Source organism: Macaca fascicularis, chromosome 7, assembly GCF_037993035.2.
Source record: "Macaca fascicularis isolate 582-1 chromosome 7, T2T-MFA8v1.1".
NCBI classification, from domain to species: Eukaryota; Metazoa; Chordata; class Mammalia; order Primates; family Cercopithecidae; genus Macaca; species Macaca fascicularis.
The window spans coordinates 164,368,174-164,385,976 of record NC_088381.1 but is presented as its reverse complement, the minus strand read 5'-3'; the positions used below and the strand labels follow the sequence as shown (position 1 = coordinate 164,385,976).

The 17,803-nt window shown below is 37.0% G+C and overlaps 1 protein-coding gene and 1 pseudogene across 4 annotated transcripts in view; both read left to right on the top strand.

The window, feature by feature from the left end:
- Positions 1-17,803, top strand: part of ATG2B (autophagy related 2B) — an 83,520-nt gene that overhangs the window by 38,991 nt on the left and 26,726 nt on the right. For 3 of the 4 annotated variants that reach the window (XM_005562166.5, XM_005562164.5, XM_005562163.4), the window contains 14 exons: positions 1,145-1,247; positions 2,417-2,612; positions 2,911-3,053; positions 7,340-7,497; positions 7,881-8,053; positions 8,819-8,969; positions 9,918-10,117; positions 10,277-10,357; positions 12,073-12,179; positions 12,346-12,438; positions 13,651-13,721; positions 14,192-14,268; positions 14,517-14,687; positions 16,537-16,678. In XM_005562166.5, the coding sequence (XP_005562223.2) occupies positions 1,145-1,247; positions 2,417-2,612; positions 2,911-3,053; positions 7,340-7,497; positions 7,881-8,053; positions 8,819-8,969; positions 9,918-10,117; positions 10,277-10,357; positions 12,073-12,179; positions 12,346-12,438; positions 13,651-13,721; positions 14,192-14,268; positions 14,517-14,687; positions 16,537-16,678 (1,866 nt within the window). The remainder of the gene's footprint in view (positions 1-1,144; positions 1,248-2,416; positions 2,613-2,910; positions 3,054-7,339; positions 7,498-7,880; positions 8,054-8,818; positions 8,970-9,917; positions 10,118-10,276; positions 10,358-12,072; positions 12,180-12,345; positions 12,439-13,650; positions 13,722-14,191; positions 14,269-14,516; positions 14,688-16,536; positions 16,679-17,803) is intronic. The other variant, XR_012416098.1, reaches the window with a different exon arrangement.
- On the top strand, positions 1,356-1,452 carry LOC123575044 (small nucleolar RNA U13; annotated as a pseudogene).

Below are 17,803 nucleotides of genomic sequence, written 5' to 3'. Positions count from 1 at the left end.
TGAACCCAAGTCTGACAGTGCTTGAGCTTGAGCTTTCAACCATTATACTAATTGCTAGTGACTTTTATTTGTAAAACTTGTTTTGATTTTTTCTGTATTACTTTGTTTTTGTCAGTTAATGAAGGGAATTTATAAAAACTTTAAAGTGAACCAAGTCTATGAAGACCTGGAAAACCTTTTATCCTGTGGTTCCTAGACCACCTGCCTCTGCCACGACACCCTCTCTCTGCAGCCATACTCCCACCCCGCCATGAGAATAGTTTGCACAAGTTCCCCTTCTCTCTTGGTTTTAGAGATCTTAAGAGATATTTAAAATGAACTTTTGTCAATTATGACTTCATGAAAGGGCCTTCAGGTGTTGTGGGATCATCCCTTATTTCCAGTGGTGAGAAACTCATTATTCTGGAGGAAAGCCATTTTTCATTTGTAAAATGGATTGAAAAAACATGTATAAAATTTTTTGTTGTTGTTGTTGTTGTTTTTGTTTTTCAGAGTCTTGCTTTGTTGCCCAGGCTGGAGTGCAGTGGCGTGATCTTGGCTCACTGCAGTCTCCATCTCCTGGGTTCAAGCAATTCTTGTGCCTCAGTTGGACGCCACCACACCCAGCTAATTTTTGTATTTTTAGTAGAGAAAGGGTTTTGCCATGTTAGCCAGGCTGGTCCCTTAACTCCTGACCTCAGGTGATCTGCCCACCTCAGCCTCCCAAATACTGGGATTACAGATGTGAGCCACCATGCCCAGCCCATATAGAATTATTTTGAACAGAGGTATTTCTTACAGTGTTTCGTACAAAATACATATTTAAGAAATGTAGTTATTTTTCTAGTGGTAGATTATATAGACTTTAAGAAGAAATAATCACTAATAGCACTTAGTAAGTGGTAAGTGCTTGCTGTATTTACTGTGTCATTATGCACTTTATGCAGTATACATTGGTACTTAAGAATTTGAGTTTGAACACAGAATCTTTACTTTATTGGCTCATTTTGTCTACCGCATGTGCACATGAAACCAGAAGGATTGCAAAATGCTGTAGTACTTAAGGTTGCATTATGTTCCTGATTGAGAGGATCTTTGCTCCTCCATCTCTTCTTTTAGTACTTGAGAAGAAGCGCATTTCAGTAAATCAGTCTTGTTTTCTCAGGATCATTCCAGGAAGAGAAAGGAGATCCATCTATTAAGTTTTTCCATGTGTCTAGTGGAGTAGATGGAGATACAACATCGTCAGATGACTTTGACTGGCCACGGTGAGTAAGCAAGCACATAGGTTTAATAGGATTTTCCTTTTAACAATAAAATATTCTTTTAAATCAACATTTTGGCTATTAAATATAAGCTAAACATGTCCATCCTTGACTCTTTTGTGGTTCATAAGTGTGATGATGGGGTGTTCACAGGAATGTGTGAGATGTGTCACCTTCAAACCTTGTTGTGTCATTTTTCTGCCTGCCTTGCTTTACTCCTCTCCACTGTCTGTTAGGCTGATCAGATTCTTAGGATAGGTGTTGCTCATACACACCTGGTAATTAGCATGAGTTTAGAGCACAAGTTTCACAAGAATTGGATCTACTTCTGTTAAGTAATTCAGAAGCACGATTTACATTGGGATATATATCAATTCGGACAAAAGCCCGTGATCATTTACGAACCAAATAGCACCACTACCTAGGGAATAAGAGTTATAGTTGCAGCACAGCTATTCTCTTTGAGGGTTCCATGCCTCCTTATAACAATGGGTGGATATGGTCATCAAAGGAGAATGAAAAGTCTGTGCTAGAGATGTTCTGTAGAAGCTTAGGAAAGGAAAGGGATTACTCTGGAGTAAAAAGCTCTTTAGTTTTTGTAGTCACAGGCTGCGTTAACTCAGTCGTCTTTAGGTTTTGTGGCTACAAAACAGCACCAGCCGTTTATTATTGAAATTCCTAGAGGAAAAGGTAACTTTGTTGTTAGAGTTTTGAAACTGTTTCCTAATCAGTTTCTCCCTTTTCCCTTTGAACAACTGATATAATGTAAGATTGATATAACATGAGGTTTCTTAGGTAGACAAGTATTTTATTATAGCGGAACAAACTATATGTGAGAGGATTTGGGTTAATGATAACTAGAATCCTTAGGTAAAATTTGCTGACTTTTAATGAAATTTAAAAATAACCTTTTTGCCCCCGAAAGGTCAGACCTTCAGTTAGCCAGGTATAAAATGTTGATGTCTTTCTGTTACTTACTTGTTTCAGTTCCACACTTTCAAGTTTACAACATGTTCATAAGTGGGTTACCTTAGACATAATTAGACTTTGTAGAGAAGTTTAATTCTATCATTAAGATTTAACCAGTGGTGTTTGTATTAATTTGCACAAAAGTTTAAGTTTTGCTGTATACACTTAGATCTTGGTCTTTTTAAAATTGTCTTTGATATCAGAATTGTACTGAAAATAAATCCACCAGCCATGCATTCCATTTTGGAGAGAATTGCAGCTGAAGAAGAAGAGGAGAATGATGGTCCCTACCAGGAGGAAGAGGAAGGAGCTGCTCATTCCTTGAAAGATGTTTGTGATCTAAGAAGACCAGCACCATCTCCTTTTTCTTCTCGTAGAGTAATGTTTGAAAATGAACAGGTAAGATAAAAGTGTGAGCAAGCTACAAAGGAATAATATTATTATTCTCTGTCATAGAGCAATGCTTTTAATTTTTTATTTAAAAAAATGCTCTTTGTACTGTTTTTGCTAGGTCTTAAACTTCAAAATTAAATAATATCTGTTTTTTCTTGGTGTATATTTTCTCCAGTTAAATGTTTCATGCTTATTTATTTCTCACATACCAAGTCCTATGGATAGGCTAAGAAGATGCTACTACTATTTTAAACATAAAATGGTTATTTGATGCTTTTTTTTGCACTAAACTATTATGTTTTAGATGGTGATGCCAGGAGACCCTGTAGAAATGACAGAATTTCAGGATAAAGCAATCAGCAATTCTCACTATGTGCTGGAACTTACGTTACCAAATATTTATGTAACACTACCTAATAAGAGCTTTTATGAGAAGCTTTATAATAGGTGAGTTTATACCCATTTAGATGAATCTTGGGAATCAGACTTTCTAATTGCCTCCCTGATTTTCCTCTTCCCCCTTTCCTTTCCTTGCGTGAATATTATTTGCCATCTCTGTGTACTTTGTGTGGTGTTGGTGGTGACTATTGCCATTATGATGTTCTATTGTCATAGCAGAGTTTCCTAACTAGCGTGGTGCTGGGTGTGTGAGATATTTATTTCCTCAGCCCTGAGGTTGGCTGATTGCCCTCTGTCAGCTTACTGCAAGTTACCGATCCAATATGATTTTTTTTCTTCACATGCGGTGACATGAAGAGTTAGGAGATACTAATACAGCTAGCCAATGCTGGAGTAGAATCAGAACCCCAGTCATTGTACAAGAAGCATCTTTTCCTCAACAGTCAAAAAGATACCTTGTTGGAATTCAAAATTCTATGAACATGTACAAAATTTAAATTTATTATATTTAGATACCCCTCAATATTTATGCCAGGCAGATATTCTGATATAAATGGAATTCTAGGTCATAGACTCTGAAGGCCTTGCGCAGTTTACCTAGCCTCCATAAGACTCAGCATTCTCGTCTGTAAAATGGAGATGATCCTGGCTCCCACCTATAAGGGTTGTTTGGAGGATTAAATGATACAACACTTGGAAAGTTCTGAGAACAGTGTATGGCATATCATAAGCACTTAGTAGTTGTCTATTATAATTTCTACCCACTGAAGGGATTTCTCTGTGGCATACCTGAAAGATTGTCATGTAGGTTTCTAGAAAAAGAAGTCCTTAGTGTTTGTCATCACTAGCTTCCTACATGTAGACAAGTTATTCTAGTTTCCATTAATCTTCAGAAACTTCAGACTGTTGTTTCTGCTGTAGGATTACTTGGTATCAGATATCACTCGGTATTTATTCCTTAAATGTTAGTAATAAACCCTGGGTTTTCTCACTGGGTGTCAATGACTTTTGCTCTTAGAATCAGAAAATTAAGTTCTAGGATTCTTCTAGGGTTCACATTACTTCAGTGATCTTGAAAATGAGATTCAGAGAACAGTCCGCTCGGGTATAGGAAGAAAATGTTCGCACTTATGTTTATCTTAAAAAATAATCGTTTAAAATTTGTATTTTTATATTTGTTTTATAGTATACATTATAAATAGCACCTAATTTATATTAAATTCACATTAGAGAGATTTCAAATTGTTTTTAAATGTTGGAGTTTGTTTATATATGATCTGCAGTTTGGAAATGACTGATCTCTAGGCTCCTCCTTTTATTTCATAGTTCAGGGCTGTCTGCAAAGAGCTGATGTATGTGCAATGCTGAGATTGAGGGAAATGAAATGACTCTTTCAGGGCCTAGCCCAGAGATCAAAAAGACTTGACCCATTTTTTTTTTGGTCATTCTGCACTGACTGAGCAGATTGCTTTCGATTAAATCAGGGTATCGAGAACAGTAATACATACCTTAAACATTCATTTTATAAATATATATTTATTTACCACTTCATTTCTAAATACAGGACAAGGCCTTTTCTTTGAGTATGAGCCGCTGATTGGAATTCTCTGTTGTCTTTTTTTTTTCCTTTTTTTAAATCCTGCATGTGGCATCTGACTACTTTGTCTTTTTTTTTTTTTTTGCATAAAGTGTAGCCAGAAGGCATTGTCTACTGTTTTTAGTACCAGTTTCTTTAAAATGGAGTGAAAAAAATTTTTTCAGAGATACGTGAGAGGAGAATCTTTGTAGGTTTTTAAGACTTTTTTTTTTTTTAACCGTCTGCATTAACTAAAACAGCAGTTTTTATTTAAGCTTTACTTATATTAACAAATACAAGCAGATTTGACGCCAGACACAGTCTTTGACAAGTATATAAAATATATAACTCCACTGATAGGAAGGTTCTCAGCTCTGCTAGAGAGACGTCCAGCAGCAGCAGGCAGTTAGCATATTGAAGGCTTCCATTGTTGTGGCACTTTGGAGTAACTGGGTAGGTGACTGCTTAAGTCAGGGAGTATGTATTAGAGCGTGTATTAGAGTATGTATCTGTTAATCTGGGTAGTTGGTTTAATGGATTGCTTAAGAGAGTTTCTATTCTATTAAATACCTTCCACTAACCACTTTTTGGTCTCTCAGGCCCCTGGAATTGCGTAAATACTGAAGCGCTCCCTCACTCTCTGGGATCGTATAAATCTTGTATCTAACTTCCTCAGGGTTTGCATCCTTTGCCCGTTATTCGGCTTTGTATTTTCAAATTCATATGTTTAAACAATTTTCAAACATTCTCAGAGAAGATTTGCAGTACAGTACAAAGAACTCCCTGTGCCCCAACCATTTGAGAGTAAGTGGCTGACCTGAGTCCCTTCAGTGTTTAGTACTTGAATGCGTATTTCCCACATACTTGGACATTCTACGTTAACTGGCAATTCAGCTCTCAGAAGCAGGAAGCTAAACTGGATACATACTACTATAAGATCCTCATACCCCATTCAAGTTTTACTAAATATGTCAACACTGTCCTTTTATTTATTTATTTTTTCTGAGCAGGAGTTATAACCAACTTTGCCTTTATATATTTAAAATGTTGGTTTACTCCTTTAGTGCCTTGGTCAACAGGCTCTTTTTAGCAATATGGTTTTAGGTACAGGAGAATTTTTTCTGTGTCAAAAATTGTTTAAAATAGAATGTAAAAAAGAATTCTCATTGCTTTCATTAAATATGTATTGAGCATCTATTTTGTTTCAGCCTCATAGACAGAGTCATGGTGATATGTCCTTACGTATCTTAAGCATTGTTTTGTTTTTTGATATTTCTTGATATTACAAGCACCATCCAATATTTGATATTATTAATGGTATCAGGACTGTGTTTAGACAAAAATATAAATAAAGAGAAAATAATAGGTGGGTGGATTATAATCTCCTGAGAGTCGCAATCCTCAGTCCTGGTGTACACCTTCTAGTAGGACTTCAGAAGCTCAGGAATTGGCCTGGCAGTGGCTTCTCACAGAAGGGGGCAGGGCTACCCCCCACATGGTGCCTTGACTGGTATTCACACCAGGCTTTACGATGAGTCTGGGTTTTGGCAGCACTTTCATGTGAGTCACGCACTGTCCTCACCAACTGTCTGTGCCTGTTACGTGACAGCCACTGTGCTAGGTGCATGTAGAGATGATCGACACAAGTCCCTCTCTTGGGTGGCTTGCAGTCTGGAAAGGGGAAACGAGGAAATTCAGCAGGGTGCTGTAGGTGCTGTGATTTAAGTGGGTCTGTGTGAAGGATGTGCTGTGGGTCCAGATCTTACAATGGGCTTCCTAGAAGACACGGTGAAGTTTGAGTTTTCTTGAAAGCTTTGAGGATGGATGAGGGAAGGAGGCTAGGACAGGGAAGGATGAGGGAAGGAGGCTAGGACAGAGGGCCATCTGAGCAGTGACAGGTAGTTCCTTGTAAAAGTAGGATGTGGTGACAGCCTAGGTATGATATATGCCTTCCCATTGGTTGCCAGTGTTGATGGGGCTAGTCTCACTAGTCATAAGGGTTTTTCTCTCCTTATTTTGTGCTCCATATGCATTCTTCATCTCTTGAAGTCTTCCCAGTGAAGCTGTGCTTTCTGTTGTTGATGAGAGAAAAAGCAGGTATCTCTAGGGAAAGAACTGAATTGATCCCACAGGTAAATACTTGCCTTAAAAAAAGAACTGAATTGGGAGCTGGATGTAATCAACATAATCTGGACTCTCATCCCCATTTTTCCACTAATTAGCCATGTAACCTTGGGAAGGTCACATAACCTTTATGAGACAGTTTCTTCAAGTGTAAAGTGAGAATAATGATTCTGCCCTGGACGCCCCACAGGACTGAGGGGAGGGTCAATGAGATGATGCGGGATCAGTTCCAGTTTACAAAGCGCTCTCATATAGGTGAGCTGTCTTCCTTTTTTGTTCTTTGTGGGTTTTTATTTTTCATGAGCTTCTGTCTCTAAGGTATATTTTGAAGTATAATATGAATTTGTAATTTGATGTATATAACACAGGTAAAATTAGGCAAGTATCTAGTTAGGTATCTAATTGTGCAGATTCTTTTGTCACTGCCCTGCATTATAGCCATATAGGTTATTTTTTCATTGAAATAATGCAGTTGTTATTTTTGTTGTTTTTCCAAATTCTTGTAGGATCTAATTTCCATTTTGCCATTTAAAAAGTTATTGTTCATGTGATCTTTTGAAAGGATTTTTTTTTTTAGTTTGTCTTCTGTTGAACTAGGAGTTATGTACTTATTTTTCAACTTTTGTCTTTATAGGATCTTTAATGACTTGCTGCTGTGGGAACCAACAGCTCCTTCACCAGTGGAGACGTTCGAGAATATTTCCTATGGCATTGGGCTTTCAGTAGCCAGTCAGCTCATTAATACTTTCAACAAAGATAGTTTTAGTCCATTTAAATCTGCAGTTCACTATGGTAATATATTTTTAATTTGTTTTGATTTAAAATACCTAGTTTATCAGTTAACAAAGTACTAACCTTTCAATTGTGGATTTAAAAATCTTTATTTTTCATTGTGACTGTATTTTGTAATTTCTTTTAGTAATGTATAAGAATATTTCCTGTTTTCTATTTGTATATTGAGCATATCATTATCACTTAAATATGTTTTCTTTAGAATGATAGTGTGCACATTGAAGTTCAACGCTAAAGAGAAAAACAAAATATATTTCTATGTTCACACCATATTCTTTGTAAAACTAAGCAGGTTATAAATATAAAATATTTTCGTGATCATTTTTAAGTTGTTGTTTTAATAAGCTATCAGAACTGTGTAATTGTATGTTTATTTCTCATAGATGAGGAGAGTGGATCTGAGGAGGAGACTTTGCAGTATTTTTCCACTGTTGATCCCAACTATCGTTCTCGCAGGAAAAAAAAATTAGACTCTCAGAACAAGAACTCTCAGAGTTTTCTCTCAGTTCTTCTGAATATTAATCATGGATTAATGGCAGTGTTCACAGATGTGAAGGTGAGGTTTACAAATCCAAAGTGGTTTTTCAAATGTATCTTATTTTAAATAAATCTACTAGGATACATATCCAGTGATTGAAGTATTTGATATTTTTTTATTTTTGAGACGGAGTCTCGCTCTGACGCTCAGGCTGGAGTGCAGTGGCGCGATCTCCACTCACTGCAAGCTCTGCCTCCCGGGTTCACGCCATTCTCCTGCCTCAGCCTCCCATGTAGCTGAGACTACAGGCGCCTGCCACCGCACCCAGCTGATTTTTGTATTTTTAGTAGAGACGGGGTTTCACCGTGTTAGCCAGGATGGTCTCTATCTCCTGACCTCGTGATCCACCTGTCTCGGCCTCCCGAAGTGCTGGGATTACAGGCGTGAGCCAGCGCGCCCGGCCAGTATTTGATATTTTGAGGTTGTTTCAGGGACTGATGAAGACCAGTGTTCTGGGGCAAACCATGATGACAGCAACTTTGGGGATTTAGCTTTTGTTGCAGATCAAACTTTGTGTGGCTCTCCCTTTGGAAAACAGGTGCTAATTCTGCTTCTGGGGTGACAACAAAGTACAGAGATTCATCTGATAGAAGAGGTTCCACATAGCATTTAAGTTATCCAGTTTTATTTTTTACCGTGATATTGAATGGTTCAAGGATTAGATTGCTTTGCTGCAATATGGGAGATTTTCCTAATCTGAATCAACAAAGAGCATCTCAAGGGACATGCTTACTTTTCTGCATTTAAATAATAACTTATGTGTATTTCTGATCTTTTTACTAGCAAGATAATGGAGATCTGTTGGAAAACAAGCATGGTGAATTCTGGTTAGAGTTCAATAGTGGTTCATTATTTTGCGTGACAAAATATGAAGGTTTTGATGACAAGCACTACGTTTGCCTTCATTCTAGCAGTTTCAGTCTATACCACAAAGGTAGGACAAACATGTGTCTTGGTTTCTTCTCTTTCGACATGTTTAAATTTCTTGTTTAACAAAGAAAATCTATTGAGAACAGAACTTTGGTATTAGAAATTATTTTCTCTGCAGGGTTCTGATTCTGCTGTCAAAGTAATATTTACAAATTAGAAGTCAACTTCAGGTTCTTTTTTTGCAATAGCTTTGTTGAGATATAATTCACACACCATACTCATTTAAAATATACCTTTCAATGGTTTTTAGTATTTCACAAGAGTTGTGCAACCATCACCGGAGTCAATTTTAAAACATGTTTATTACCCCATGAAGAAATTTCATACACTTTAGTGATAACCTTTCACCTCTTCCACTCTCTCCTTCCTATAAACACACTAATCTATACTCTATTTCTATGAATTTGCATATTCAGAAGTTTCTTATAAATAGAATCGTACAATATTTGGCCTTTTTGACTGGCTTCTTTCATTTGACACACTTTCAAGGTTCGTCCAAGTTGTATCCATACTTCATTCCTTTTTATTGCCAAATAATATTCCACTGTAAAGATAGATCAGATCTTATGTGTCCGTTCATCAATCGATGAGATTTTATGTTCTTTATTCTCCCTTAAGGAATATTTCCTTTTGGTTCCAGATATAGAACTTACCATTTTTTGAGCAGTTACCTGAGTTTACCTTGTTTCATAGACATGAAATGTTTGTGATAGTTTTCTATTTAATTTTCCTAGCATTTCAGAATTTTTTGTTTCTTTAAGCTGTGCACTGTCAGTCATACTAACATTAGCAAAGAGTAGTGGATTATTAATGCCATGCTGGTTTTTGTCATCATGCCTCCTTAAGTTATATTCAGTGGAAGTATGTGGAGTTTTGTTTTGAGTCATGTAAGTTGATTAGCTAATTTCAAGTATCATTTTGTTACTGTTTTTACCTCAATGTGGATCTCTAGGCATAGTGGATGGAGTGATTCTCCCGACAGAAACACGACTGCCCAGCTCAACCCGCCCGCACTGGTTGGAACCTACTATTTATTCCTCTGAAGAAGATGGCCTCAGTAGAACTTCTTCAGATGGAGTTGGAGGAGACAGTTTGAATATGCTGTCTGTTGCCGTTAAAATACTGTCTGATAAATCAGAGTCCAATACAAAGGTTTGTGTTTTGTACTTTTATGCCATTAAGTACTTGCTGTTGATTTGATTCTAGTTAAAAAAAATTGCATAAAAGGCAACATATTTATTTTCTTGGAGAAACTTTTGAGTTACAGGATTACATGGTGGTAAATGTCATTCTTTGTATTGTTCTGTATAGGAATTTCTCATTGCCGTAGGACTGAAAGGAGCCACACTCCAGCATAGAATGCTTCCTTCTGGGCTTAGCTGGCATGAGCAGGTAAGAGAGCTATTATGTATGTATCAATTTATTTAAAAATTTGTATTGACATCTAATACACATACTGAAAAGTTTGTAAGTCATAAATGTTCAGCTCAGTGAATTATCATGAAGTGAATACTACTGTGTCACCACCTTTTAGGTTAAGAAATAGAACAGTATTGGCCGGGCACTGTGACTCATGCCTGTAATCCCAGCACTTTGGGAGGCTAAGGCAGGCGGATCACCTGAGGTCAATAGTTCGAGACCAGCTTGGTCAACCCTGTCTCTACTAAACATACAAAAATTAGCTGGGCATGGCGGCACACACCTGTAATCCCAGCTACTGGGGAGGCTGAGGCAGGAGAATTGCTTGAACCCAGGAGGCAGAGGGTGCGTGCGGTGAGCTGAGATCCCACCGCTGCACTCCAATCTGGGTGAAAGAGTGAAACTCTGTCTCAAAAAAAAAAAAAATAAAAGCAAAGCAAAGCAAAACAAAACAGTATTATCACCTCAGAATGTAATTGATTTTTTACCTTAAACTGTGGTCCTCAAAACCTCTCAATGACAGAGTTATCTTTTATGTCATTAAAGGAAGGGAAGGGACTCTGTATCCCAGGACTTGTAGAACACCTGGCATAGAGGAGCGGTGAATGGTGTCTTGAATTGCTTTTATAATCAGAAGTTCTTTAAGTGCAATATTTCCATATAATTCCCTAGGCCAATAATATGATGTTGCTTTAAAGCATTTTATCAGTACTTCTCTCATTAATTTCCAGTTGAACAACATTTTATGGTAATAAAATACAATTGGTTATTTTTCAGAGGAGACTTTGAGGAAGAAGTTAGCTTTTCCTTACGTGAGAATGAAAACTAGTGCACTGTGATTGCTTCTCATGTTTCTTGTAAAGGGGAACTTCTCAATTATGCTGGGAAAATAATACATTATTTAAAAACTTGAATGTTTTCAAAATGCTTTTCTCATGAAAGCATTTGGGAAACATGAGGATATCTGACTTTCTGTCTATCTTGTAGGAGTAGAGAAGTGGTTAGTGTGAATAATCAGCTGGAAGGGAGACATTTATCTGAACCTCCTTATTTGTTTGGATTAGAAATATGAGAGAATAGATGTTGGTGAGAGGGACTGGTTTTTAGACTGAGCTAGGTATAAATTAAGGAAAAAGAGCTTCCTTCAACAATGACTTATATGGAAAACCAATACCCCCACACACAATGAGTTATATAGGAAGCCAGATTAATAGTTTTAAGCAGTCTTCAGCAAAATTTATTTTTTCTAAGAATTGTTCCAAGCCAAAAAATATGAAATTATATTATGCATACATTGTTATTAATTTCATAAGTTATGATTTTTCTGAGATTTCTATAGCATTGGAGTTGTCCGATAGGCTTCTTCATTTCAAATTCTAATTTTGTAAATACTTTAAAACATTTATTATATATAAGGTGAATAACATGTTTTGATATACATTGTAAAATGATTATTATAGTCAAACAAATGAACACATCCATCAGTATCCATTACCTTCTTTTCTGATGCAAGTACTTTTTGAAACTAATTCCTTCAAAATGATGATTTTTTTCCTTTTACTGTTATGATTTTCCAATTAAGTGATTTTTTTCTATGAGATATTCTGGTTTACATTGGTATTAAGGATAGTATATGAAACCTTTTTTTTTCTTCTAAAGCAGGGCATTTTAATTTTTTGTGATTATAGATTTTATACTTCTTGAATATTGCTGATGAACCTGTTTTGGGATATAATCCCCCAACTTCCTTTACAACTTTTCATGTTCATCTTTGGAGCTGTGCACTTGATTATAGGTAAGTTCACAAATGGAACAAAATAAAGTTTTATTATTTAAAATACATACTAAATTTTGAAAAAAATACATAATTCAGTAGAGTTAAGATGCAAATTGTTGTTGTTTTTAAAAGAGTTTCTGGAGCCGTATCAAATTGACATTCTTTTGTTTCTCTTTGGCATTAGACCCCTTTATTTGCCAATCCGATCTCTTCTTACCGTGGAAACATTCAGTGTTTCCAGTAGCGTTGCATTGGATAAATCTTCTTCTACTCTCAGGTACCTGTGTAAACTTCACTGTATACTAAACATAGCTGTTCAAAACATACCAACTGATATTTACCTAAACCATTTTATTAAAGTCTCAATTTTTTGTTAAAATAAATGTTCTCTTACTAATAGTGATAACCTTTTACCCAAGTTACCCAATTTTTCTCAGGTGACATGTTTCATCTACCCATTTATTATTGCATTTCATTTTTAGGGAATAAATTAATTCTGGAGATTCTTTTTTTTTTTTTTTTTTTGAGGCGGAGTCTTGCTCTGTTGCCCAGGCTGGAGTGCAGTGGCCAGATCTCGGCTCACTGCAAGCTCCGCCTCCCGGATTTATGCCATTCTCCTGCCTCAGCCTTCTGAGTAGCTGGGACTACAGGCGCCCGCCACCTCGCCTGGCTAGTTTTTTGTATTTTTTAGTAGAGACGGGGTTTCACTGTGTTAGCCAGGATGGTCTCGATCTCCTGACCTCGTGATCCGCCCGTCTCGGCCTCCCAAAGTGCTGGGATTACAGGCTTGAGCCACCGCGCCCGGCCCTGGAGATTCTTTAAAAGTTTGCATTTTAAAACATATGGTAAACTTCCCATAGTACCTGTTACACTTTATAATTTTTATTTAATTTTTTTATATTTTAGAGACAGGGTCTTGCTCTGTGTGGCGCAGGCTGGAATGCAGTGGCATGATCATAGCTTATTACAACTTTCAACTCCTGAGCTCAAGCAATCTTCTGCCCTCACCCTCCTGAGTATCTAGGACTATAGACGTGTGCCACTATCCCTGGCTGATTAAAAAAAAAAAATTTATTTTTGTAGAGAAGGGGTCTTGCTATGTTGCCCAGGCTAGTTGAGAACTCCTGATCCTCCTGCCTTGTCTTCCCAAAAGGCTGGGATTACAGGTGTGAGCCGCTACATCTGGCCCACTCTATCTTTATACTATAGTTTAAACCTTGTGAATTTGGGCATCTCTTTAAAAACTGCCAAAAATTTAGAATTAATTTGAGTAGATGATTTAATCTAATTCTTTACACAATTTAAATATTCCTAGCATTCATAAACAGTTTTTAAAAAATGTTAGATGACAGTTACTAAGTTAGAAACTGCCTATAATTTCAACAGTGTTCATACAAGAAAGAATGATGCAATTAAGCATATAGTGATTATGGGGTATGATACTCAAAGCTTAGTTTTTCAGATGTTGGTTTTATCTTTCTTGCCTCAGAATAATCTTGGATGAAGCTGCTTTACATCTGTCTGACAAATGCAATACTGTCACTATAAATCTGAATAGAGGTAAGAGTTAAAAAAAACAAATGGAGTAGATGAATTCTGCCTCATTTTTGTGTGTGAATAATTTGAAAGCATTTTAACTCTGGGATAATGCTAGTGAACTAAGAATCTTATTAAAGATCCTTAGAGATTAAAGGGTCTTTAAGTATATAGTGATCATGTGGTATATATTCACAGCTTAGTTTTTCAGATGTTGGTTTTCAGTTTGAAATTGTAATGTTCTTATAATGCTAGTTAAGTACATCAGATTACTATATATGCTACAAATTTTTGTTTAAGATAATTTTTGTTTCTAACAAAAAATGAAGTGAATTTTAGGACTTTTATGGGATGAAACTATTTTCATCACATTATAATTATTTGTAGTGCTCTCTACAATGAATTTTAAAGGAATGCTCGTTGTATTGGGTGTTGGTTGGATACACATTTTTGAAAGCTGTACTCTGAGATTTTCTTAATTTAAAAAATTTTAGATTATGTTCGTGTGATGGATGTGGGGCTTTTGGAGTTAACTATTACTGCAGTGAAGTCTGATTCTGATGGAGAGCAAGTAAGTTATTAAAATAAATGAAAATTTTAAGTTCTATTTTTTAAGAGATTAAAAAATTGAGTTTTTTTCTGTGTACCTAATTTTGGTCAGAAATAGAGTAAATATATTAAAAATGGGTTTATTTAAATACTTTTTTAACGTAGCGAGACAGATTATCATATATCTTATTTCATGTAAATCTATGCAAAAAAAGAAACTTCTGTCTCGTTTGGAAAACATTTTCATCCCTTTTTCTGTGTCTCGTCCAGACTGAGCCCCGCTTTGAGTTACACTGTTCCAGCGATGTCGTCCATGTCAGAACATGCTCAGACTCTTGTGCTGCACTAATGAATCTCATTCAGTACATTGCAAGCTATGGTGACTTGCAGACACCTAACAAGGCAGACATGAAGTCTGGAGCCTTTCAAAGAAGGTCTAAGGTACAGTCAGCAATGTTATTCCTCCAGTCCCTGCCATGTCGTGACATGTTTACATTATTGAGGTCTTCATGACAGTCATAAGGTAGAAAAGAAACTTTGAAAGTCATTCATCTGTTCTTTACGTTCAGAATAATGGAGTCTGGAAGGGTGATTTCATGGGCCTTTTTGGAAAACCATTCTGCTGCTTTGATATTCTTTGTTTCCATTAATCTTCTTAACAAATATCATACTTTTTTTTTTTCTAGACTTAAGTTATTTTCATCTGTCCTAAGGGAAGAAAGAAAACATTTATCATGTAAAAGCTTGTTCTATGCAAGTTGTACGTAAAAATGCTCTGAAAAGATAGATGGCAGGTGTTAGTATTGTTACCAGAAGACTTAATTTATATCATCATATTTTCCCTATTTCTTTTTTTTTTTTTTTTTTTTTTGAGACGGAGTCTCGCTCTGCCGCCCAGGCTGGAGTGCAGTGGCCGGATCTCAGCTCACTGCAAGCTCCGCCTCCCGGGTTCACGCCATTCTCCTGCCTCAGCCTCCCGAGTAGCTGGGACTACAGGCGCCGCCACCTCGCCCGGCTAGTTTTTTGTATTTTTAAAGTAGAGACGGGGTTTCACCGTGTCAGCCAGGATGGTCTCGATCTCCTGACCTCGTGATCCGCCCGTCTCGGCCTCCCAAAGTGCTGGGATTACAGGCTTGAGCCACTGCGCCCGGCCTATTTTCCCTATTTCTTATCTCTAAGACAATCCAGTTTTTAATGTACTTTCTCATATATGACTTCCTTTTCCTTTCATGATGACCTGGTGAGATAGAATGGTTAATGATTAATAAGACCCAGTGATTTTAGATGATTGCCCTAATGAACAGCAGAAACAGCAGCAAACCCAGATATTTTGGTGTCTAGTTCAATGCACTTTTCTGCCCCAAGTGTCACCTTTCTATCTTCTCTTATGTCCAAATTGAAGAATGTCCAGTTTGTTTAGCATTTTTTCTTTTCCAGTGTTGTTCTTTGTGGTCTCTCTTATGAACAGAATTCTCAGTCCCTTTATGTTCTAGAGCCTCTGTTATGTACTCTAGCAAATGCCTGACTGGCATTGTGTTTGTTTTCTTTTGTTCAGGATTATTTTACACTTACTTTATTTGTGTTACATTTCTGTTTGTGACTTTTTGTTCCTGCTGTATTCTCATGATATGGTGATTTATGGCACCCCTCCTACTGTTTATTCCCTTTTAAAAAACATTCTTCTTATTTTAAATTATCCCTTTCAGCTTGGAACTTGCTATTTTAGAGTCATACTCACATATAAAAAGCATGATCTGGGTTTAATGAATCTACAGTTCACTAACCAAAATGGTTAGGTATGGGTGCTGGAACTAAACTCTGAATCACTGTTTAGTAGATTTCCCCTGCTGTGTGTTTCCCCTACTGTGGTTAGGTGTCCAAGAAATGAGGCTTCAACCTACAGGGACTTTATGTCAAAGGGATGAAAGTCATTGCAACCATCAGAGTTGAGGAGATCAAACTTATTTAGTTATCCCCTTTCCCAGCTTTATTGCAGTTTGTTCACCTTCCCTGTTTTCAAGTGCATTGCCTCTTCAAGATCCCAGTTCACTGTGCTCACTTTGAGGTGATGACACGTTTGTTGCTCTTTGCCAGTATCTGTTAGGGTGATAATACTAAAAACTTGAAATATAACAGCTGCTGGGCATAGAAAAGTGAGTAGGTTTCTATTTCTGATGTTTTTGTACAATGTACAATGTTTTTGTACAGTGTTTCTGGGATAAAATAAATGTAAGTAGTTTGCCTCTTAAGAGCATTTTCAGTTATTTTTAATTAGGTTTTTTGTCTATAGGTAGATTCCAGTGGTCGATCATCCTCCCGTGGTCCAGTACTTCCTGAAGCAGATCAACAAATATTACGAGATCTGATGAGTGATGCTATGGAGGAGATTGACATGCAACAAGCCACCTCGTCAGTAAAACCACAGGCTAATGGTAAGACCAGGACTCTTCTCAGGGAGCACTGATGTTAATGTTGGGGCTTACATTATTTGTGTTCTCATAAACTTAATAAGTCATTTATTAAAGACGCATATGAGTTTTTATAGATACCTGTTAATCATTCAGCTTGTGTCTGCTCAGTGTCTAGTAAACTCTGGCCAGGATGGTGTCAGGGATACAGAGGGAGTAGAAGGCAGAGCTTATGTTTTCTGATAGCTTGTAGCCTAGTAAAACAAATGGTCACAAGACTGGTGCCAATACTTAGACCGATTGATAAATGATGTAAGAAAACACTTCAAATGTGGTATATCCTCTGCTCCCCTCAGAAAGGATTGGGATAATTTTATTAGACTTTAGTAAAGTAAGATGGCTTGGCTTTTTATAAGTGGATGGGATTTAGGTAGGTAAAGAGGGAGGAGAAGGTGATCTTGGCAAGGTCACTAACATCAACAGAACACAGAGAAAGGCATGCATGAGCCTCAGTTATTTAGCCATGACATTCGGGCTCTTACTGAAACAAAAGTTCCCTTCTTGTTGAAAAGAATTAGATAATAAAGTTGGATAAGCAAAGAGGGACCCAGGTGATTTAAGATCCTTGAAAGCCAAATGGAAGCAGGTAAACATTTTAAAGCCTCTATTTCAACAGTATTTTTTTCTAATTGAATGGTCATAGCTGTATCTATATATTGGGAAATCTTAATTAAAAAATTATTTCATGGTGTTTTAAAAGTCTAGTGTTAACTGTTGCTTTCTTGCTAATTTAGGATAAATTAGAACTAAGGAAGCAAACTGGGACTTCTAGTGTTCTATGTACTACAATATTTGTAATAAATATTAGCAGCTAGGCTGGGCACAGTGGCTCACGCCTGTAATCCTAGCACTTTGGGAGGCTGAGGCAGGTGGATCACTTGAACTCAGGAGTTTGAGACCAGCCTGGCCAACATGGTGAAACCCCATGTCTCCAATTAAAAAAAAAAATAGCTAGATGTGGGGTGTGTTGGCAGGCGCCTGTAGTCCCAGATACTTGGGAGGCTTAGGTGGGGTGGGAAGATCACCTGAGCCCAGGAGACAGAGGTTGCAGTGAGCCAAGATTGTGCCACTGCACTCCAGCCCGGGTAA